General features: G+C 36.4%; 1 protein-coding gene across 2 annotated transcripts in view; it reads left to right on the top strand.

Moving 5' to 3' along the window:
- LOC128994176 (E3 ubiquitin-protein ligase TRIM37-like) overlaps nt 1–25,661 on the top strand; it is a 154,782-nt gene that overhangs the window by 95,532 nt on the left and 33,589 nt on the right. For both annotated transcript variants that reach the window (XM_054418650.1, XM_054418575.1), the window contains exons 11-14: nt 1,468–1,585; nt 23,090–23,153; nt 23,552–23,619; nt 24,136–24,214. In XM_054418650.1, the coding sequence (XP_054274625.1) occupies nt 1,468–1,585; nt 23,090–23,153; nt 23,552–23,619; nt 24,136–24,214 (329 nt within the window). The remainder of the gene's footprint in view (nt 1–1,467; nt 1,586–23,089; nt 23,154–23,551; nt 23,620–24,135; nt 24,215–25,661) is intronic.

Here is a 25,661-nt window from a genome sequence, read left to right as displayed (position 1 = left end):
CCTTGCTCATTCAAAATCAGATTATTCTGCTGTAACTGAAAAAAAGACGGCAGATCTCATAGACAACATTGACTGCCCGAGAGCAAGAAGAGGGTTCCATGTCATGCCAGTTTGCATGTGGCAGATTGAAGTCCCCAGCCAGTAAGGCGTTTTTTAGTGGATTTGCCAAGCATGATCTCCTCAAAAGTCGAACAGAATTCTAAGTACTGGGTGACAGGACGATTTGGATGCAAATATACTCTCCCTACAATAAGTGTCTAAAGAGGTAGCTTAACTACAACAAAAACACACTCAGTAGAGCAATTTTGGCTATCGACACTCCAAGGAGACAATAGACTGTTTACAGCCAGCAGCCACCATCATTCCACCACCAATTTTTTTGCAACTGGGTATCAGAGAGCGGTCAAACCTATATATATATATATATATTGTATCCATCAAAGCTTATGGAGATTTCATCCAAACTTTGACTGGCAGCCATTTATGACTGGGTCGTTCTTTTAAACTCCAGATTGCTGCAACGTGTTTTACTGATGAAGATCTTTAATTTTATATGTATTTTCCGTTACGTTTGTTATATGTTATGCAATGAGATGAAATGGTGTTGACCGTTGATTAATAAATAAATAAGCAAAACTATAAAATGGAATAACTTTTAACCCACCTGTCCTTTTAAAGTGCAGTTTGTGGTAACGTGTTCTACTAGTAAATCCCTTTAATTTGATATGCATCATGACCTATGCTTTCGTTTAAGATTTTCAACTTACTCCTTGTGGGCCGTCCCCCCTTGGAGGGAAAAAGTCAAGAAGTAGTTTAGAAAGTACTATTTTAGGTCCAGTATTGATGTGTGAAGTTGCAGTCTTCTAACACAATACGTGCAGGAAAAACAAAGGGCGGGGACTTTTAAGATTACACGGACCCATTGCATACAGGAATTAATAAAATTTACAAATTTAAATGTTTTTATCTTCAAAACTATTTAAGTTACTTTAGAGATTATTATCTCATTTTGTAGCAAATTCAATTTTGAATAAAATATATCATAATAACAGATACGTACCTTTGACCGTTTGGGTGATATATAGCATAAACTACATGTAGCGTAGAGGAATATATCAAATTTTCAACTTTAACAGTCTATATCTTTAAGAGTATTTAAGTTATCGAAGTGGTTTTTATCTCATTTTATAGCAAATTTAATTGTGAACTAAACATTTTATATACAAAATGGCGTAAATGTGTCCTTTTGGGTGATATTAGGCCATTTTCAATTAATAGTTCAATTCCTCTAAAGAAAACAAAGATGGCGTCGTATTTCAAGATGGCGGACCTAAAAATCTGGCACCCCCCCATACATTGTTTGTATTTAGGGTATTGAAGAAATGTGCAAAGTCTGTAGCTTTAATCCATCAGGTCACGAACATTTCGCTTAGCCACCACACTATTAAATAATACTGTTTGTTTAAGGAACTGAGTGATACTGAAGTGTTTGCAGAGGATTGTGAACATCAGAACTCTCCAGCTCGACCTGTCACCGGGGAGATCAGCAATGATGAGAATGATGTTGATGATGAGACCATGTCAGGTAGGCTGGGTACTTGGAACCATTGTTGGTCTAAGTGTTTTCCCTATTAATTGCAAAAGAGCTTAAAACTGTTTTGTCTTTGTCTCTGCCATTGCATTTTTTTAAGAGCAAGAAGAAGACAATGATAGTTTTGCTCGTAGTGCATTTGTAATTGCTGAGATATGTTAGTACAGTAGTCTCACTAGCAGTGTTGGTAGCTATGTGTATAAGGTGCTTACTCTGCTATTAAGCCCCGTTTCCATCAAACATTTTGTCCCAACAGTGTTAAGTATTTGGTTGGCTTTTTTATTCTTCTCCCACTTTGGGTCAGAACTTGTGTTTAATTAGTCTTCACATTTGTCTCTTCTTTTCCTTTTGTCGTATTATAATGAGTTTCAGGTTCAGGTTGATAATTTTGAGCTTTATGAATGTTGTCATCCTTAGATTGAACTTCAAGTGGATAAAGCCGTTGAATAGGTCGTAAATAAATTCCATTTTTCGTTCTTACTTTTACAAGTCTTGTTACTTTGTCTTTCCCAGGAAATATTTCGATCACTTTTCCAAGAGGCCAAGAAACTCTTCGGTTATTTTCTGAATGGACGAGTACAATGTCTCCCACATTGATTTCACAAGTTTTGTTTACGTTCTTTTTAGAGGAATTTAGAAAACCCAAGTATTCCTTTTGAAATCTTGTTCTTAGTCCTTCTCGAATACTTAGTATATACTTCCATCTACTGTTCAAACTTGTCTTCTCTAATAAATCTAAATCTGATACATCATTACCTTGTATAGATTGGATGAACATAGATGGTGTCAGGGGTTTTAAATCTTCAGTGTCTTCTGAGATGTATGTGAGAGGTCTACTGTTCATAATACCTTCACACTCACATACCAAGGTGTTCAGTTCTTCATGATTTAGTGAAGCACTTCCTAAGTTTCGTCTCAGTAGCTCTTTCAGAATCCTCACCAAACGTTCCCAGAAACCTCCCCACCAAGGGGCAGCAGGAGGATTGAATTTCCAAACGATATTCTTTAAGTTGAATTCATTTTGAATTTTACTCCAGTTAAGATTCTTAAGTTGATTACTCAAACCAACAAAATTGGTCCCATTATCGGTATAGATGACATTTACTCTTCCTCGACGAGAAATAAATCTTCTTAAGGCTAAAATGAAGGCATCAGTGCTCAATGAAGGAATCAATTCAAGGTGTACAGCCCTATAAACTGCACATGTAAATATTACAACCCAGCATTTCTTCTTCTCTCTTGTTATGAGTGGGCCTGCAAGATCAATGCCTGTGACTTGGAAGCAAGAAGTCAAATTCGTCCGGTCTTCAGGTAGAGGAGCCACAGGAGCTTGACATGGCTTGGTTGAAAACTTTTTACAGGGTATACATTGATGTGTGACTCGACCAATAGTCCTCCTCCCTTTCAAAATCCAAACTTTTTCCCTCAAAATAACTAATAGTGCTTGAACACCAGCATGCTTACTGTTAATATGTTGTTGTTCAATCATTCGTTCTGTTATAATGTGATTAGATGGTAACACAACTGGGTGAGTATATTCTTTGCTGTATTCTTGATCCAGTAATCTTGTATTCAATCTTATAAGACCATCTTCATCAATAATGGTTTTAACTCCACTTAAATGTTTACTTTTCTTCTCTCCATTGAAACTGTCTCTTTGCACAAGTTTAAACAGTAATTTCTCTGCTTGTTGAAATTCTTCTGACGTTATGTCCGAGCTCTTCTTCTTGGTTTTAAACCGTAACATCCAAGCTATGGTTCTTACAATCAAAGAGTATTTAGAAAATCTTTGTCCTAACATGACAGCAATTGATAAGGTCTCAACGGTGCTTGCGGTAATCACTGACTTCTTCTTTTCACTCTCAACTGTTTCTCTGTCAGGTAAAGGATTTTCAGTTGGCCAAGCATTGCTATACAACCATGTTGGTCCATTCCACCATTGTGAATTGAGTAACTGTTGTGGTAAGCAACCTCTTGAAATTAGGTCTGCGGGATTTGCATGACTGGAAACATATCTCCATTGCGATGGATTACTAAACTTATTTATTTCTTTGACTCTATTGTTTACAAATACAGACCATTTCCCTTGATTGGTAATCCAAGCTAGTGTAACAGAAGAATCTGACCAATAGAAACAAGGTAAGTCAGGTTTACCTAGACATTGAAGAGCCAAGGTACAAAGTCTTACACCAAGGAGTGCTGCCATCAGTTCCAACCTTGGTAACGTAATTGGTTTCACTGGCGAAACTCTAGATTTGGCTAGCACTAAACTAACATGTACAGCATCATCAGCTTCAGTCCTCAGAAATATACAGGCTCCAAAAGCTGATTTGCTAGCGTCACAGAACACATGAAGTGTGCTTGAGTTATTCATAATGATTTGACGTTGAATTTTACACTCCTCAATAATTGGTGTTTGTTCAAACCATTTTTGATACTCAGACTGGAGATGTTCTGGTAATTTATCATCCCATCCAATTTTTAAACTCCAAGTCTTTTGCAAAATAACTTTTGGGATGAGTGTCATAGGGGCAGTAAAACCTATGGGGTCATAGATTTTTTGTGTGTGGGATAGTAATGATCTTCGAGTTAATTCCTCAGGTTCCAAGTTTGAAAATGAAACATTACAAAACAAAGTGTCTGAAGAACAGTCCCACTTTAACCCTAAAACATTTTGTGTTGTTGGCTCAAAGTTTCCAGCCCATCCCCTTAGGTTGAATTCTCCAAGCCTCAAAATGTCTTGTGCTTGTCTTACCAAAGAATCTCGATCATTCTCATTGTCTACACCCGTCAAACAGTTGTCTACATAAAATGATTTCTGTAATTTGTCAGCTACGGACTTCAAACAATCTGGTGCATTACGTAATAAATTATTGATTACAGCTCCTAACAAAAAAGGACTGCATGTTAGTCCAAATACGACTCTAGTATGTCGATAAATCACAACTTTTCCTTCCTCCCACCATAAAAACCTAAGCATGTCTCTGTCTTTAGGGGACACAAGAATTTGGAGAAATGCCTTTTCAATGTCAGAAGTCAAGCCAAATTTATGTTTCCTCAGATTAGTTAGTACGTTTGGAACCAACTCAATCAAATTTGGACCTACTTCAAGACAATCATTTAAACTACAACCATTTTTGTCCTTACACGAGGCATCGAACACTGGTCGTATTCGAGTAGTGCTCCCTTCTTTAATGACTGCTCGATGAGGAAGGTAATGAACAGAATTAACAGTTTGGTCCAAAGAAGTTTCTTCTTTTTCAACCCTTTCAATTATTCCCTTGTTAACCCATTCTTTAAAAGTAGCATCATAGTCTGCATATAAATTCATATTTTTCAGCTTACTTGTAGTTGTGAGTAGACGTTTCTCAGCTACATACATATTGGACTCCAGTGAGGGTCGTCCTTCAACCCAAGGAAGTTGTACGATGTAGCGGCCAGTCGAGTCTCTTGTCACAGTATCCTCAAAGAACTCTACCACTTGCTCGTCCTTTTCTCCCTTCTCCAGTTTCACACTTGGGTCTGTGATTCCCATCGTCTCAAGCTCCCAAAACTGCTTAACATTCTGTGAGGACTGTAAAGCAATAAACATAGATGAGACAAAAGATGAATCTCTACCAGATGATTCAGATGAACCAACAATCGTCCAGCCCAATCGTGTTTTTATGGCCACAAGTTGGTCATTTACTTTGTGAAACTCCGAAGTGATAATTTGTGACCAAACATCAGCACCCAATAACACATCAATACTAGCAGAGTCTTCTTCGTCAGAGGTCGATATATCGCTCAAAATGATGTTATCTTGCTCCAAACGTTTTATCAAACTGTAGTCACAAAACTTGGGAATCCGATTACAAATAACTTGTTGTTCTATAACTTGTAAATCTGTTTTAAAATCCAAGTTTAGTGAACTCAAAGTGATGCCATAAGTTTTATGGTATTTAGGTCCAGTTTGCTTACCTCCAAAAACTTCTTGTTGAATTAAAACTCTATCATTGCTTTTGAGGCCTAATTCTGATACACATTGGCTAGAAACAAAACTCTTTTGTGAACCTGAGTCGCACAAGATTCTAACCTTTTTTGATTTCCCATTACAATCAATAAAAGCATTCAAAGTCTGTAAGTAAGTAGTTTTGCTTTTATTGTTTACAGTAGAAAACGAATTTGTTGTATTTTTAACAGGGGTTATAGGCTTGTCCTTAGCACTCGGCTCAGCTTCATTAGTTGCATGGACTTTTGGACACAAGATTGCAAAGTGTCCACCCAAGCAGATGTGACATTTCACTTGTAATTTACACTTCTGAGCCCAGTGCCCCTTTTTCAAACACTTTATACATGCACCCTTTTTCTTTACAAGTTCATTTCTTTCTGATACAGTTTTATCGAAGATAGAAAAACAATCAGGCGAGTTATGGTTTGTTTTTCCACAAAATATGCAAAGATTTCTTCTTAAGTTGGTATTTAAATCTGTACCTACCTTTGCACTATTTTCAGATAGAGAAACAAGTATTGCTGCTGAAGGTGTGCTTGCCTTAGGTTTACCAAACTGCTGAGTTTTGGTTGAGTCTTTTTTAAGATCCACCTCGTGAGACTTCACGCCAAAACAGTTTTCACGCAACTTAAGCCTCTCCTCAGCTTCAACTTCGGTTCTTAGAAACTGAAGGAGTTCTTTCAAACAGTTATCTGGCTCTGTTGTGGATGCATTCTTATTAACACGATACCTTTCCCATATTTTAAAAATAGGTTCAGGTATGGCTGTTTCAACGAGAGGGAATAGCATGGCAGCATATTTCTCTTTGGTTACTCCCAATGATTCGAGAGCTCTTAGCTGTACTTCAAGCCTGTCATAAAGGCATGTGATTGACAAGTTATCAGTCTTATTTAAAACTAGAGCTAAAAGTTCCCTGACATAGTATTCAATAAGGAATTCTTCTATTCCATATCTAGATTTAAGGAGCTCAACTGCTTTCAAATAGTTTTCTTTTGACGGAGGAAAACCTTCAATTAGTTTTTGAGCTGAGGAGCCTGGCTTCACAGATTGTAGTAAGTAATCAAACTTATCCTCATCTCCTAAACTATTATCATCATGGATTTTACTGAACTGAGACCAGAATCCTATCCAATTTTTAAGTTCACCATCAAATCTTTTAAGTTCTATTTTTGGAAGGCGCCTTTTATTGGAATAGGTTTTATTTGATTCACTACCAGGGTTAGCAACTAACTGCAGTTCTTGAATTTTCAAGCTTAATTGATGGTATTTAGTTGCATACTCATTAGTCCCTATAATTTCTGACTCAATTTCATCCTCTGTTACCTCCTCTTCACTAATTAGACTTTGCAAAACTACATCATTTAAAGAGCAAAGCTTTTCATAAGTTGTATTTAATACATTAAACCTGGCAACAATAGTTCTTAAATCTTCATTTTGGCTCAATAGGTTTTCAATAGCAATTACCTCTTTAGTAAAGACTGACCTGTAAGCTCTTCTTTGAAGTTCAGTCATTTTATAATAAATCAAAGTATATTACCTGTACACTGATGAATATTTACTTCAAAATAATAACTCAAAACTATCCTGGCTCAGGGTCGCCATTAAATGTAACAAAACTCTTAAATTAAACTGATTTTCTACAAAAATTAAAATAAACCAGTTTTAAAAAGTTACATTTTTTGTTTATTATATTTCTACAAAACAATTATAACATTATTTAGACATATGCAAATTAATAACATGTGTTTCTCAAAGTGTTGATAAAAAATAATCCAAAGGGGACTAAGTTAAAAAGTTAAACATTTCCAACATAGTGGGTGGTCAAACAGCAAATAAATCTCTTCCTCGGACAAATCATGATTCCCCCCGAGGCTTATGCGCTCTGGGGGTTTAAGAACTAGTCAACAGCTGATCGGACATATATCTGTTAGGCTAGTTTTTGTCTGTCATCTGTCAACAAACGCCAGGCTTGAGGCTATGTTGTGTCGTCGTTGGCATTTAATATTGGTAAAATCTGTCAGTTTAACTTTACTTGATGAATTGAAGTGCGATTATTAATAAATATGTTGTGTGAGTGTGTATATACAGGGTGATCAACTCAAGGAGGCCACCTTTGGGATATCGGAAACTGTAAGAATTAGAGAAAACTTTAAATGGGGGACATTCCTTTACTTTTTGTGGCAGTTATAAATATGATTTTATTTTTTCGAAATTCAGCCGCCATTTTCCAAAATGGCGGCCAACTTTGAAATTTATGGAACACCCTATATTTTATCATGTTTTCAGGTAGAACAGGCAATTTAAAAACTTTTTTATTCTTGACATTTTTTCGATAAACCCACTCGTTTACGAGTTACAGCCTATGGAAAAATGACTTCTGGTGTACATTTTACATCATGTAGCTCCTAAAAAAGTAGGTTTATAGCGAAAATGCGAAGAGTAAATAAGTCAAAGAAGTCTTAATATTGCATCCACATTCCATAAAGACCATAAAATACACAGATTTCCACTTTTCAAGTTTGCCGCCAATTTGGAAAATGGCCGCCATTTTTAAAATAATAGAATTAATAGTTTTAACAAATTTCATGGTCTTTTTGGAATGTGGATGCAATTTTAAGACTTATTTGACTTATTTACTTTTTGAATTTTCGCTATAAACCTACTTGTTTAGGAGCTACATGATGTAAAATGTACACCGGAAGTCATTTTTCCATAGGCTATAACTCGTAAACGAGTGGGTTTATCGAAAAAATGTCAAGAATAAAAAAGTTTTTAAATTGCCTGTTCTATCCGAAAACAAAATATAGGGTGTTCCATAAGAAATTTCAAAGTTGGCCGCCATTTTGGAAAATGGCGGCCGAATTTCGAAAAAATAAAATCATAGTTTTAACTGCCACAAAAAGTAAAGGAATGTCCCCCATTTAAAGTTTTCTCTAATTCTTACCGTTTCCGATATCCCAATGGTGGCCTCCTTGAGTTGATCACCCTGTATACTTCACTGTGATTAAAACTAGGCCTAAGTTCTTTGGCACATAGTATAAGCTACGACCAACACATAGGCCAAAGTGCAGGATATTGTGGTTAAAACGAGCTAGTTCTGGTGTTTGTTTATTCGCTGGATGTTTTTATCCCCTTTAAAATTTGGAACCTTACACAAGACTCCCCCGGTCATGGCAAACTCATGAACATCTTCAATAGCCTTGTAGACATCATTGACTCCCGCGGTCACGGAAACGTCTTCTTGCGCGCAGTGGGTGGGGGCGGACTGGCACTGGCACCACAAGGAAGGTGGCCACGGGGGACACCCCCCAGAGGAGGGGGGGGGATGAAAATGTATAACCCCTATATCCTACTTTAGACTATTTCTACACTCGCAAAGCTTATACAAATCTGTGCATTTTTATTACCGTTCTAAAACAAGTTTTTGCTTGAAGTTGATTTTTAATTATAGGCCTACTTAAATGTCCTCATTTGTCTGTCCTAATTAGTTAAGTATTATGTTTTTTTAGATTCTTTAATCTTTATTACTATTTTATTTTCTAAGAGTTTCTTGACAAAAACAAGGGAAGAGCTGAAAATGAGGGGGGGGGGATTTGTGGGTCACCCAATGTAAAAATAACATACAATATTATAATACATGTACAATAATATCATTTTATTACATTCTTTGTAAGTTACACTTCGGTTAACATTACATTTTAGTAAGTAACTTAATATAACAGTAAGTGACTTAAGACCTGTAAAAGTCTTTTGAACTCTGTACTTTGCTGTTTGCTCACAAAGCTTTCTGATAATTAAAATTAAATCATTGTCTATAGACTTAACTTTTCCCCTTTCTATTTGCATCAGTAGAAGGGATTCAAGTTGCTGTTGGGTGAGCGAAGATCTAAGCCTTGATTTTAGATTTTACTAATTTCAGGGTTGAAAAAAGCTCTTTTCACAACTGACTTGTGTTATGGGCAAAAGAAACTTGTACACTTTAGTTCTGTTAACTGAGCACATGTTTTAGTCATATATAACATTGAATACACATGTTACACATTCTTAGCACTTTTTTTCTCATTCATAAACAGTTATTTTTTCATCATCGGAGTCATTATCTGTATCAAAGCACTCCAGTTTGTCTAGTTTAGTCCAGGATCTGAAGGGGGTTGAGTATGCATGGAAAGGCTGACGCAATTTTATTTCTGATTGTTGTTGTAGGCACTATAGTGATCATGAAAACGCATGTTGTCGCCCCCCAGCGTGGTCGACATCCTTGGGGGGATGAGGGGCAATATGGCGGGGGAGCCGTTTACTAAAACGCGTATAATTCGAGAACCATTTGAGATAGAACAGTGCAACAAGTGCCAGTTTACTCATAAAAATATGAGCTTTAAAAATGGTTATTATGTTTAAATCCGTATCTTGGATGTTTTTTTAGTTATAAAGATTTTTTATAAAATATTAAATAGATTAGGCAAAAACCAGTTTTTAATAATACAAAACATAAAATTTAATGTATAAATTTAAGCGGTTACATTTTTAACAGATTAGAGTGAGGTTAGCCTATGACAAAATGTAAACACACGTACAGGTTACCAACTTATAAAAACAAAATACTCTACTATTCAAGTTTTTATAAATCAGTATATTTCAAGAAATATAATAAAGTAAATCAATGTATAATAGCCCATATCGTCATCGCAAAACACTGAAATGGACTGTGAACTCTGCTTCGTATATAAATAGTTTTAGTATAAATATTTTCTTAATAATTGTCGTAATTGACAAAGAAATGCGTAAAACAGAGTTCCACTGCCATCTGTCGGCGAAATATGGAACTACGTCGACCCTGGAGTAGACTACAGTACAATTGTAATTCACTACAGAACAGTCTCGTATCCCTATGTCTGACCCGGATCGTGGCGCTACGAGACAGACTTGTATGTTTAAGCCAATGGGTTAAGCAACTATTTGTACCAAGTAATTAAAAATCCTGATAAAAATGAATAATAAAAACTATAAATTCCATGTGTCTAAACGGCGCATATTGTCACTGGTCTTTATAACTAAAAAACCATCCAAGATACGGATTTAAACATAATAACCATTTTTAAAGCTCATATTTTTATGAGTAAACTGGCACTTGTTGCACTGTTCTATCTCAAATGGTTCTCGAATTATACACGTTTTAGTAAACGGCTCCCCCGCCATATTGCCCCCCATCCCCACGACGATGTCGACCACGCTGGGGGGCGACAACATGCGTTTTCATGATCACTATAGTGCCTACAACAACAATCAGAAATAAAATGGTGTCAGCCTTTCCATGCATACTCAACCCCCTTCAGATCCTGGACTAGTTGTGTAGATTTGATTTCAGGCCAAACGTCAATGAGTGACTGCAACTCTTCTCGTAGTTGTCTAGATCTTCTACAATAGAACAAACTTTATGTAAGATTTAAGTAAACATTGACAATGTCTCTATTGTAATACTTGTATTACTTAATGACAAATAAAGATCATGAATCTTGAAACTATTTCAAGTGCATTGGCAGGCAATCCACCTGGGGAAAGCTTCTTGGTTGGAAACATGCTAGATCCAAATATAATTCTTTATGGTTTGAAAACCTAGTGTCCATAGTTTGGTTTATTTTCTCAATAACGATAAAAAACTCTTATCTTGACAATTTTCTTCTTCACTAAGGTCAAAGCTTCTTCTGTAGATAGACTGTGGACTTTTAGGCAATTCGACTTATTTTCACGGGATGTTCTGTTTCTATACGTATCTTGTCTGCATTCAAGGAAGGGTCTTGACTGATTTTGTTCTCAAGAGATAAAGTCATAAATAGAACAAACTTGTTTGCTGCTTTAACCACTTCTTTAAATCGATCTTTGTTTCTTTCCAAAGCTTTTTTTGCTGAATCTACAAAACAAACGGAAACGACCATGCTTGAGAAAAGTCCAGATTTCTAGTTTGTACTCTGTAGGTACCTAATCAGATAGTGGTGTAGTTGAGCTGAAGATTTTCAAAAGTAACATAGCTATTAAAATGGTTTGAAACGATAAAAACTTGTCAAGCAATGCATTGGCTTCATTTCGAGGCTCACTTTGCTCCGTACAGTGCAATAAATACGAACATGAAATTAGTACTAATCAACATCCACCGAACATTACCAAGTTTGCCAGACTTGGCAACGAAGCTTGCTTGCATTGCCCTACAAAGGATGAATTGTGTTCATCAGTGGAACGGTCAGTGCGTTATCGGCAACAGCACTACCCATCATTATTGCACCATTACAGTCAAATAATCATTTTCATAAAAGTGGGCCTACTGCAAGGGTTCCGAGTGGAAAACTAGTTGCTGACACCATATAAATGTTAAAACCCCTTTTTGATTGATTGCGGACGTAACAAGGAAATATTGCACTTGGCACCCTGAGAGCACCTCCCCACGTGTTTTTTGCCAGGTGCCATTTTTCTTGAGGGCGCATCTGACATGTGGCAGGTAGACCGGCGGCCCAGTCTCCCCTGCTTGTGTGTTTGCGACAATAGTGGTAATTTTCTGATCGCACAGGCGTGACTGGTATTGGTAACGGAAACAACTTTTGACAATCTATTCTCGATACCAATACCAAGCATCAGTGATATCGAGAATCGACACATCTCTACTATCAAGTAAAGTTGCAACTCTTAGAGGCAGCACTAAGAGTTGCATCCGCCTACCGAACAGTGTCCGAACCCGCTGTCCTGGTGGTTGCTGGAGTCATCCCCGTCAAACTTTTGGCGGCGGAGAGAAAGGCAATTTATCAGCGCCGTGGGGAGGACCCGGCACGAACAGAGGAACGCACCCGCATCTACCAGCTGTGGCAGGAGAGCTGGGAACAGGAGACTCGGGGACGCTGGACCAGGCGACTGATACAGCAAGTCCAACCTTGGGTTAATCGGCGGTGCGGAGAGGTGGACTTCTACCTCACCCAATTTCTGACGGGTCACGGCTTTTTCCGGTCGTACCTGTTCAGGATGGGCAAAGCCGTGTCACCCGTTTGCATATATTGCCCAGGCATTCCCGACGACGTGGAACATACCTTTTTCCACTGCCAGCGTTGGGAAAGGCCCTGCCTGGAGGCTCAACAGTTAGTAGGACTGCTGTCAGTGGACACGGTCATACCGATGATGACGGAGGGTGAGGGCAATTGGACCTGTGTGTCACATTACATCCAGGGTATTCTCCGCGCCAAAAAGCTCGACCTTGACCGCGATGCGGTGTAGGTCATAAAGTATCTAAATGCCAAAAACGGTGAGAGCCCTGAGGGCTTAGGTCACATGTTGGCCTGACTTGAAGTAATGTGACAAACAATTCCAGGTCTGTGTCCAACAGAGTAGAGGCAGGGCCGGATCTACAAAATATGGGCCCCCCTGCAAAAGTCCTCCAAGGGCCCCTATAGCTGCGTACGGGGGTCCGGGGGTCCCCCCCCTGAAAAATTTCACATTTTTATAGCCGTTTGGTGACTTTCTAAAGCAATTTTTAACGCCTAAAACTGTGTCCAATAATAGTCCAAAAACTCCCATTTCACCTGTTGTTTGTCACGATCAAGTAGACATACCTAAGTAGAGTAGAGTAAAGTATATTTTTAAATAGTTTTTACTAAATTTATTTAATAGATCAGATTTATTATCCTAATAGAACTAGGCCTATATTAAAATATGAATAGATATTGCAAAACATAACAACTAATCCTCTATTGTGGTTTCTATTTCATAATTTAACTTGCACTTTTTAAACCTAGTTTTAATTTTTAGTTTTAATCTAATTTCTAGAAAATCCTTTTCTGCTCTTGCATGATTTTTGAGATTGGGTTATAAACTAAATCAGGTTTTGGCGGGCCTAGCTAGCAGTTTTAACTCAACTCTCTATTCAAAACTTACAACCTCACCACTAGCATACTTCGTAGAAATGTTTTTCACCTAATTCATTGTTCATTAATTCGCACTTAACTACACTTATAACGAAAAGAAACAGAGGTACAGGTACAACTGTGTATATTAATTAATTATTTAATTTAACAACTATAGAATACCGGCGGCACGGCACGATAAACATAACCTCACAAAACTACAGTAGTATTCACTATTTTGACTGATCTCTAAATAATTGCGTTGACAGATTGAGATCGCTCGCTGCACCCAGCCAGCGCTTGTCGTGGCAATAGTTTAAACTACTGTTTGGACGGAGTCCCAAACGCCTTCGAATTAGGTCATTAGATAACGCTACAAAGATTAGTACAAGTAAGTCCCTCCTGTACCACGACAGACTTATGACTTATTGTTCAGCTCAACTGTGAGAGTGAGTGCTAGTGTGCTGCTAGTGCTAGTTGACACTTCGTTGTCCACGTCGCTCGGTCCGGTCCGATCGGACTGTAGTGGATCTGTGAAGCTCGCCATATGCAGCTGACGTGCTGACTGGACTGAGCTGACTGACTATGGACTGACTGAAAGTGGCGATATTGAACTGTCTAGCTAGGGCGAGGTCCCGAGTTGTCGACGAGTAAAATCACAAGTCTAAATTTACTTAATAATTCTAACTTTAGCTTTGATGTTGACAATATTTATTTGTCTGTCAAAACTAAACTTGCCGTCCTATTCAATTATGTTTATATGCATTAAAATAATTTTAATTTTTACGAGCTCTTTGGGCCCCCTAAGGGCTTGGGCCCCCCCGCATTGCGGGGTTTCGCGGTTCCTAGATCCGGCCCTGAGTAGAGGGGGTTTTTTAGTGAGTAGTCTGTGATAGTTTCAGGAGTCTCACACTACAGGCTGGCTACCTGTGTGCGTAAAAGCATTTTCCCTCCTCTCCCTAAAAAAAAACAAAAAAAAAAACTATCAAGTAAAAAAAAGCAAGAGTTCGATATAAGCAGACCTATGAATATTTTGTGGAATGGAGGTCTTAAATAATACAACTATTATAAATAGCAAAATAGCATATTTAATTGTTAGTATTAATCAAGAAGATTCCACAGTTTGATAGGCCGAAGGTGACACGAAGTCAAAAATATAAATGGATAGTCAATTAAAGATCTGGTGTTGGTGACAGACATGACTAATTTTGTGTAAAAAGTACTTTTTTTAGCGAATTTCCCATATGGGGGCTATTACTTTAGTAGCCATGGTAAGACCTGGACCCGGGACCGATTTAATTTTTCGTTTTGAGGTCCCTAGAGGCCAAAAACACCATCCGTTCAAATTCATATATTTCATATATATATTTGCTGAGTGCATGGCAATGCTGGTGGCGCTGCCTACGAATTGACAGGCAAAGCTCTCTCAAAGTACTTAACGCTTTTTACCATGCGGTTATAGTAGTATGTTTTCTGTGGTAACGGTCACGGAGAAAATTAAAAAATAGTGTACTTTAAAATTCCCATGTTATTCTTATGGTGAAAATGAAAACTGTTGTAGTTTACTTGTTTATGGATATATATTATATATTGATACAATTTTTGCAAATTTATTTATTTCATTGCATAGTATTGACGTATGGTCAAAAAACTCTTTTTACCTTCTCCGTAGCAGCAAACCTAAGCACTCGTTAATTCTAATGTTATTTAAATTGGGAATAAATATCTTTATGGAAAAATTTTAGTAAAAACTAGCTGTGTGCCCGTTCTACGCACGGGGATCTTATAGTAGTCAGTTGAAACCTTCTTATATTAAGATTAAGAACAGCAGTTAGTTTGCATATTTGCAGATATGCTGGCAAAACTATTATATATAAACCTTCGCAAATACAGAATCTGACAGTTCAAGCCAAAATAAATGCTTCGCAATTAAATGTCACCCGGATCGTTATGGTCCATATGTCCAATGATTAAACTAAAAAATGTTTTATAGATCCATGAAGCGTAGCCCTAAAGTAGGCCTATAATTGAAAGTTACTTTCCACATCGGTTAACTTAAACGTATTTAAAGTACTACCTCAACCTCACCATTTAACACTTTATTCCGGTTGACATTTTCAGTATCAAAGGTGCTCTTGTCCATTCCGTGAAACACTGAGAAATAAGGACATTAATGCGTTACCAACAGACATACACACAACAATCCAAAAAAGGCCACGAACTATTGATACATAAACAATATAAAGGCGTAAACAATTCATGATGGTTTGCCCAACAAATGTTTTACTCAAATAGGTTATCATTTTCTTAGCATACCGGGTAAGCTAAGATTTGGAATCCAGACAGAAAAAGCAAAACTTATACAGAGTTAAGACATCACTTAAATTGAATACGGACGGCTCTAATAAATAAGGTGCAACACCACCGATAACTAATTTGTAAACTACAGTGATGTGTTGGTACCTACGTAAAAATGATTCTAGCAGCTACCAACGGTTCTAAGGAAAAGAACCAGTACCTACGTAAGAACCTACCTAAGAACTATAGTACATCCGACCAATTAAATACATTAATATCTAGTCCCGAGGTTATTGATCTCTTGCTTTTGGATTTTCTCGTAAAAAGTTATAGCGTAAACTTATCGGTGTCAGTTTGAAAAAAAAAACAACCTTACCCAAACAACTTTTTGTTATTTAATAGATTACGCATTCTTTAAACAATGATGAAATAAAATTAGAGTTTTGTCTGTACTTTGCTCAGAATTATATACTTTTAGGTTATTTTTATGTTTTATACATTAAAGAAGCAGAAACGAGTCTTATCTCTATTTCTGTCTGTCTGTCTTTCCCTTTGTCTGTAACACTCAAGATGGCATTTTACGCAATCTTCTCCGTGAAAAAACAGAGTACCTATCAAGATCCAAGTCATTTTAATGTATTCACTGGATTGGCGAGAGTGTCTTTAGTGATTTAAATATAGCCTCACTACTTTGTAAATAAAATTACGGATGTTCAAAAATGCAGTTTTGTGCGATTTTTGTCAAATTTTCGTTCAATTTTTATCACATAATCGTCTATGAAATAACGAACAGCTGTTCGGATCAAGATTATTTTTTCTAGCTGTCAATGATATGTTTACAAATGTTGTTTACAAATACCGCGACCATTTCGAATCACGTTTTGAAAACAAATCCCAACCAAGTGAGATTAAAAACGTTTTTCTTACATAACGGATTTAATTAATCGCAAGTGCAATAATATAGTCTAATAGTGTAACCGTAAATGAAATTAAATAACTAGACATCGTCCAAATCGGAACCAGAAATTCTTTGAGTATAAAATGTTTCTTGAGTTTTGACAACCAGAAAGAAGACCTTGAATCAGTGTTGTATAGGGATGGGACACTGAAATGATCGTCGCCAATAGCTTACAAAAAAGGTTTCCACTCATTGACGGCACTTCAATGGCGGTTGTGTAAAGTGTAAAGTAAAAAATCACAACTGCAGTGGGTGATTGTAACAGAGGTTTAACAGAGGAAGTGCTAAACTCGCTTTTCAAATGTGTCACTTTCTGTTTCTACTCACCGTGTGATGCAATCGCTGGACCATACAGCCAATAGGCCCATAGCTCATATCTTGGGTACGTAAGCCTACATATTTATTCATAACAACCTTTTTGACGACGATCCTTGATACCGGTACTTTTCCATAGAATACATGGCCTACCTACTTAAGAAATATAATTACAAATGACCAAAACCCCAACATTGTGTGATTTTCGTCACATTTCCTTCTAATGTTAATAGATATACTAATCATTGTTTAGAGAATGCGTAATCTATTAAATAACAAAAAGTTGTTTGGGTAAGGTTGTTTTTTTTTCAACTGACACCGATAAGTTTACGCTATAACTTTTTACGAGAAAATCCAAAAGCAAGAGATCAATAACCTCGGGACTAGATATTAATGTATTTAATTGGTCGGATGTACTATAGTTCTTAGGTAGGTTCTTACGTAGGTACTGGTTCTTTTCCTTAGAACCGTTGGTAGCTGCTAGAATCATTTTTACGTAGGTACCAACACATCACTGTAGTTTACAAATTAGTTATCGTTGGTGTTGCACCTTATTTATTAGAGCCGTCCGTATTCAATTTAAGTGATGTCTTGACTCTGTATAAGTTTTGCTTTTTCTGTCTGGATTCCAAATCTTAGCTTACCCGGTATGCTAAGAAAATGATAACCTATTTGAGTAGAACATTTGTTGGGCAATCCATCATGAATTGTTTACGCCTTTATATTGTTTATGTATCAATAGTTCGTGGCCTTTTTTGGATTGTTGTGTGTATGTCTGTTGGTAACGCATTAATGTCCTTATTTCTCAGTGTTTCACGGAATGGACAAGAGCACCTTTGATACTGAAAATGTCAACCGGAATAAAGTGTTAAATGGTGAGGTTGAGGTAGTACTTTAAATACGTTTAAGTTAAACGATGTGGAAAGTAACTTTCAATTATAGGCCTACTTTAGGGCTACGCTTCATGGATCTATAAAACATTTTTTAGTTTAATCATTGGACATATGGACCATAACGATCCGGGTGACATTTAATTGCGAAGCATTTATTTTGGCTTGAACTGTCAGATTCTGTATTTGCGAAGGTTTATATATAATAGTTTTGCCAGCATATCTGCAAATATGCAAACTAACTGCTGTTCTTAATCTTAATATAAGAAGGTTTCAACTGACTACTATAAGATCCCCGTGCGTAGAACGGGCACACAGCTAGTTTATAATAAATATCAATTAAATTATAATAATCCTATAATACATAGCAGTAATAATACTAATAGTATAAATGTGAAAGTTTGTGTCTTTGTATTTATATAATATCTATAATAAACAATAATCACACAAATACTACAAAATGCAATAATTTTATTTATATTTAAATGTACCTTAACTGCATCCCTAGTGATGAATTGATTCTGTGATTGGGGTTAGAAAAATAACTCATAATTTGTTTGAAAGCTAATTTTTTGTGATGGTGGGCTTATGATGTTTGAGGGATTATTGTGGTCATTTTCATCTTGTCTAAAAGGATCTGATTTTATAAACATCTAAAAAAAACTTCAATGAACATTTCTGCTATAATCCTTCAGACACGATCACTCATTATATTTTTCTAATCATACTAATATTATAAATGTGAAAGTTTGTGTGTTTGTTTGTTTATTTGTTTGTTTGTTTGTTGATAGTGCTTTGCGTTTGCAATGGGAGAGGACACGGTTTAAGAAAATTTTGTTCTTTTAATTTACGGTATGATATATGATATAGCAGATCTACCATAGCCATAATGTTCTACCACTACCCCTAAACAATAAAAAATTGAAATTTTTATTTTTCACAGCTTTATGTTGCTATTTGGTTCAAATTAGATGTTGTCTTAAATGAAAAAAATTAATTGTGCTGCACCCTGTTACAATACAATACAATATTCTTTATTGGTCATTCGTCAAGAATTACAATTGTGTCAATACAACAGTAAATTGTATGTGTTAATTTCCAGAATGTCCATAAAATTCCTTTGTTGAGTAGAAAGGTCTTGCGATCAGCCACTTCTTTAACTCCTGGTGTAGCTTGTTGCCAGTCAGGTCTCTCAGGTAGTCAGGTAGATGGTTCCTCAGTTTGCGGCCGGAGTAGGAAGGTTTTTTTCTCCCAATGAATGGTTTGGTAGGACAAATTTGGAGCCATGACGGGTGTTGTAGTGGTGCAGGTCTTGGTTTCTTGGGGGATTTATTTCATCCACATACTTTATGGTTTCAAGTATGTAGAGAGACACCACTGTGAGGATTCCTAGGTTTGTGAATGCTAGTCTGCAAGTCTGTGGTGGGCCAAGGCCGGCGAGGGCTCTTATGGCTTTCTTTTGAAGAACAAGGATTTAATTCATATTTTTTGTTGAAGTTCCTACCCAAACTGTCAAGCCATATCCAAGATGTGACTCTACCAGTGCGATGTTAGCTGTTTTGGCTACAGATAGTCCGCCTATGTAGTTTATTCTTTGGACGACATGTATTCCAGCACTGATTTTTTTGTTCAGGTGGTTGATGTGCTCTTTCCATGTTAGTTTGTTATCAAGGATGACAGTGGTTTTCTATCGTTACATCCTCTAGTTGAAGGGCTATGTCTTTTTTCTTACTGAAATTTAGAGTTGTGGGGTTTGTTCTTGATTGTTCTTTACTCATTGTTCTTTGAGTAGAGGATGGCTTTATTTAAAATCAATTTTGAATTAAGGTACAGGATTAGGGCTGTGTTGTCATTGATCAAAATGGTTGTGTCATCTGCATACATGATTGCAACAGCATTTTCGCTCTCAATTTGTTTGGGGAAGTCATTAGTCAATAGAGGATGAATAAGAATAAGAATAAGAATATATTTATTTCCAAAATTAAAAATCAGAGTACAATCGTGGCTTAAAACAAATGTACAAAGGAAAAAAATCCCCTCAAAGACTGTACATCTGTGTGTGGGGAGAGTCTTCTTCTTTTTTTTTAATACCAGAAAACAGGGATCTTTTTTACTGTTTTTACTGTTAGAGCTAAAACAAAAATACCCGACTTTCTATGTTTTAAATGTTAAAGACACCCTGTTTTCTGGTATTCAAACCACTAAAACAAACGACAGAATATCTAAACCTCAATAGTATAGCATATGGTTGGAAAGCTTATAAAATGGCGCAGTTTTTAACATATTCGGACACTTTCTTGTTTATTTTTACTTGCATTTTTACCCTAAAAACAAAAAAAATTTTGCAATTTCTTTTTAAATTGTTTTGTAGAGCTTAAAAAAATAAATAATTTAGTATATTGAAGCGCGTGTTGTATGCCTAACGGTCACGGAGAAAATTCAAAAATAGTGTAATTTTATGGTCAAAAAACACTTGTTACCTTCCCCGTGGCAGCAAACCTAAGCACTCGTTAAATCTAATGTTATTTAAATTTAACTGGGACGGGTGGCGTCGTCCTGTAATCCAGCTACTAGGAGGTCACAAATTGTGGATATTTATAGGCATGCACTGTGGATGCGATGCTCCCTGGTGTGGATTAACGTCCGCACTAGTGAGTACTCGACTATCCGCAGTACTATCCTGATAATTAGACCAATTCGTTAAATACCAAGGAAAAAATGTGGTTCGGATTCCAGTCTAAGCTGTAGGTCCCTTAGTTGCCATTAGCTGTATGTAATCAGACAAGTTGAAATAATTCGCTTAGTCTGCAGGATTGCTTGCTGCGGCAGGGATATTTTACTGCCTTTTATGGCGGATTAGGAATTTGAATGCATAACTTGTCCAGTAATATCCGCATATGGTATGTTTGAGCATATCAAGTTTATGGAAGTGGCTGTGTCATGGGTTATTCTGGTGGTCTCTAGAGGAAATCTCCAGATGTTTTGTTTGGTTAACTCTTCTTCCAGCATGGTGTTTTTGGTATCTTGGACGAGCCTGTCAATATTTATGTCTCCGGTGAGTGTTTCTTGTGTACTTCTTGTAGTCTAGCGTGTGTGATAGGAGATCAAGGGCAATTCTTGCATTTTCCCTTGGTAGTCTTAGTCTATAGATTCCCAGAATGTAGATATCCTTTTTCTTTGTTGTCTGCATGCGAATGGTTGCTGCTTCGAAAATTAGCTCCTGGCATGTGTTTGAGCAAGGGTTTTCTTGGAATATATTGCTACCCCTCAAAGTTTATGTTCTTCTCTACTAAAGTGGGTAATTAAAGAGTAGCCGGGAATTTTTGTAGCTTCTAGTTCTGCTTTTTTCAGTCTGTGTTCAGTCAAGACTAGAATGCTTGGATTTGTGTTGTTAAGAATATGGTGTAGTCTGTTCTTTGTAGCAAGTCCTCTAATATTTCGGTGCATTATTGCTACACAAGAATTATTTGGCAATTTGCTGGTTTTTCTTTTGTTTTTTTCAGGCTGTTTGTTTCTAAAAACAGAAGTTATAGTGAGGGGCACTCCAGAGTGATTGGCTTGTTGACTTGAGTTGGGGTCTTGTTCTTGCAGCTGTTCTTGTTTCCGTTTTCCTTGGAATGAGAGGCAGTCCATCTCGGTCATGTTTTGTCGCTTGGTGTGTGACAGAGTATTAGCGAATTTCCCATATAGGGAATAAGCTATTACCGTAGTACTCATGGTAAGACCTGGACCCGGGACCGATTTATTTTTTCGTTTTGAGGTCCCTAGAGGCCAAAAACACCATCCGTTCAAATTCATATATATATATATATATATATATGTGTCCGTTAGCACGATAACTCGAGCAAAAATCATCCGATTTTGATGAAATTTGGTACAAACGTGTAAACCTACATTTATTTGAACGAGTTCGCGAACCAGCATGATCGGACTATGGGAACGGGGGTTTATGGGGGGTTTTATGGGGTAAAAATAGGTTTTTCCCATTTTTGACCCTAAAAACACAACATTTTACAATTTCTTTTCACACCATTTTGTAGAGCATAAAAAAACAAATAATTTAGTATATTGAAGCGTTGTTGTACGCCTAATGGTTACGGAGAAAATTCCAAAAAACTGTAAATTTAAAATCCTCATGTTATTCTTATGGAGAAAAAGTAAACTGTTGTACTTGTTTATGAACATATTTTGACAGAATTTGGAAAATACACTAATTTCTTACCAACCTATTAACATAAAAAAAACACCTTTTTACCCTCCCTGTTGCAGCAAACCTAAGTAAGCCTACTAGTTTAACTAATTCTATTTAAATAGGGAATAAATATGATATTTTTAAGGAGACATTTTAGTGTAAATCCTATCAGGCTAATGGAAATTCGCTTAGTCTGCAGGTTTGCTGCGGCGGGGGTATTCTTTTTATATTGGTCTATATTTTTCCAAAAGAAGTCTTCAATGGTCTCTCCCTGCTTAAGAAGCTTGGCAGAGATTTTAGGTTTTCCTGTGTTCTTTGGTTTAGTTAATGTGATTGCAGGAGATATAGTGCCCTTGAAAGTTGAGCAAACTCATTTTGGGACTTTGGCGGCCTTAGGTTTTTTTTATGTTTGATTTTGTGTTTGTTGTGGACGTTGTGGTTGACTTTGTTGGTAAACCTTATTTTAATGCTACTTAATATCATAGAACCAACTTGTGTAGTTGTAACAGCTGACAAAATTCTTTTATTCTTTTTAAAATATGAATATTCATAAGGTTAATATGGGAAACCCCAGAGCCACTTGGGCGGAGCCCGAAAAGATTTTTGAGATAAGAATGTGTCTATATGTGAATCGGGGATGTGAACTATCATTACACCAAATTTCAGCCCAATCCTACCAGCATTTTTCGTGTTTACTTGTCACAAACATCCATCCATCCATCCAAACCTTCTCACTTATAATATTAGTAGGATAGTTTATTTGTCGACTTACACTGTTAAATTATGAAATAGAAATTCCCAACTAGCGCATATTCATGCTTCTAAAAACTTTATGTCTGGGTTTTCAGATGACGATTTAAGTATTTTTTACACAAATGCAACACTTGCTGAATCATCTCTATAGCACCTCTTTTGCAAGATTTCAAAGTTATATTCTTATTTATTAAGGAAATAATGTTAATTATGTTTTTCAGGAGAGAATGATGTAGATTTGAGTATGGCTCAGCAGTTGTATAGAGATACTAGAGCTAGTATTGAGTAAGTATTGTGCTTTGTATCTGTATTTAAACCTTCAAAACCTCACTGGATCTCTTAATTAGCCTTGAGTTGACTATTTTATTAATGCTACAATGTGTTAAAATTTATATTTGACAGGTCAGATTATGTGTATACCAACTATGAGATTCAGTTGCTCCCTGATTTCCATTATTAGCTCATTAAATTGTCTTGAATTTTTGCCATGTGTTCCTTCACAGGTCCAAAGGCCTAAAACTAATAAGCAGTTACAGATTTATCAATAATTTTTGATTCTTGGGTTTTTTATGCCTCCCTCTTGTGACATTAAAAGTATTCCAAAAACAATAGCCTACATAATCCCTGTTTATAAAAATGTACCTCCAAAAAGTAATTTTACAGTATTTCTAATTTGGTTTCAGAATGATCCCGATTGATTGTCTTGAAGATGATTTGATGCTAGATCTCTTTGGACTCCACATATTTCAAGGTAGCTATGCATGGCTAATGTTTTTCATATTTGGTAAGGTATTGTGTTGACCGATAAGATATTGCTATGTGATTAAATAAGTCAGAGGATTGATTGGGAAACTTTACTGTGGGTAGATAATTTGATCAAGAGCCATGTACAATTTCATAGGATTATTCAAATATGATTGCAACCACTCAAATCTTTGACCAAATTGTTTATTCTTTTCTACAGTAGTTTTGAACCTGCTAAATACTTCAAAAACCTAGTACATAGCTAGTAAAGCTTAGTTTAAGCTTAGTATTGCTAAGGACAACACTAGTATTTCTTTCTGGACAGCCCTCGTTAGATTAACAAAATAAAAAAAACTCTTAAACATCACGATAAATTGAAGGATTTAAACTGAAAGTATAAACCGAAGAACTTAGCCTGTATTTTTTGCTAAATACACTCTTTTAAAAATGTGAGATTTGGGTAGGTTTTTTTTATTTATTGTGGAAACAAAATGGAGATAAGTAATCAGTTCTTTCTTGTTAGGAGAACTCCAGTCTACCCCAAGGGCCAGCATGGACAGTTTATTGGATAGTTGCTTCGTCGATTCTTCATCCAGGCCAAGGTAACTGATCTGCATTTTTTGCTTTGTTAAGTAAAGTATGGTAGAATCTTGATTATTATACAGTAGTATAACTAGGAGTACTCTCCGATGTTGCGTATGAGAATGAACAAAGACAATTCCATGCATGCAAATCATCCTTCTTTATGGTATTTCTATTCTTTCTACAGAATCAGTTGCCCAAGCAGTTTTTATTTTGCTTAAGCCCTTTGTTAAATATGTAAGAAATTAGAAAATTCAGAATAAAGCACAATCATAAAAGTCTATTTTAATACAAAATCTAAACAAAACAATCAATTGTAAATAAAGTGTTTTTAACATGCGATTTCATACATTAAGCAATATTAATTATAAACATACGATGTTAGACAGTAATATCCATCAATCCTCCCCCTTTAATCGGCAAGGTAGCATCTGGTTGACATGTCTTCTCCAGTTGCAGCCATCATCCATTCGCAAAACATACATCACTTTTCCTTCTTTAGCTGTTACTCTTCCAAAACTCCACTTTTTCCCTTTTTGGTTGTAGCATAAAGCTGGAACCCTTTCTCCAATGTTAAAATTGCGATATCTTTTATTTGAAGTTTCATTCTCATTTGCTGTTTCTAGTTTGTTTGTTTCCAGCATGAAGTCAAGACGAGTTCTTATATTTCGACCGAACATAAGGGAGGGAGTACGCATCTTTACCCGTTGAGTTTACAGACTTTCTTAGTTGCGTTAGAAACATTGGTAGTTTTGTACTTATGTCTCCTCCCTCACTTTTCATTGCACTTAAGCCCTTCTTTATCGTCTGAACAAATCTTTCTGCTTGCCCATATGACGAAGGGTTAAATAGAGCACATGTCTTGTGGATGACCCTGTTTATCTTTAAGAAACTTTTGAATGTAAATGATGTGAATTGTGGTCCATTGTCAGGTACTAGTACGGGAGGAATACCAAAAGTGTCTTTATGCACCATTCCGAGGTTGTTATCTTTGTTGGAATAACTTCAACCCATTTAGAAAATGAATCAACAATAATGAAAAAGTATTGATTTCCAGCGTATGGTCCAGCAAAATCGATGTGAATTCTCTGCCATGGCTGTTCAGCACTTTCCCAAGGGTGTAGAGTCACTAAGCTTGGTCGATTCTGTTTTTGACAACACTCTTTGCATGTTTTTGCCAAATTCTCTATGTCGTTATCTATGCCCTTCCAGTAACAATAACGCTAACCCCTTCATCTTTACAATGCCTAAATGTCCAATGTGAAGTTCCTGTAGGACTTTACTCTGCAAACTAGTTGGAATAACTATTTTGTTTCCTTTAAACAAGCAATCATTCTGTACAGTAAATTCATGATCATGTAAACCAATTCTTTTGATACTCTTTCCTTCTTTAAGTAATTTAATAATTTCTTTTGTAGTGCTGTCATTGTAAGATTCTCTTGCAATCTCTTCTTTAGTGACTGGCAT

Source organism: Macrosteles quadrilineatus, unplaced genomic scaffold (assembly GCF_028750875.1).
Source record: "Macrosteles quadrilineatus isolate MER2022 unplaced genomic scaffold, UCM_ALF_1.0 Scaffold_1__1_contigs__length_201487025, whole genome shotgun sequence".
Classification (NCBI taxonomy): domain Eukaryota; kingdom Metazoa; phylum Arthropoda; class Insecta; order Hemiptera; family Cicadellidae; genus Macrosteles; species Macrosteles quadrilineatus.
Note: the sequence above shows the minus strand (reverse complement) of the source record. Positions and strands in the feature narration are given on the sequence as shown.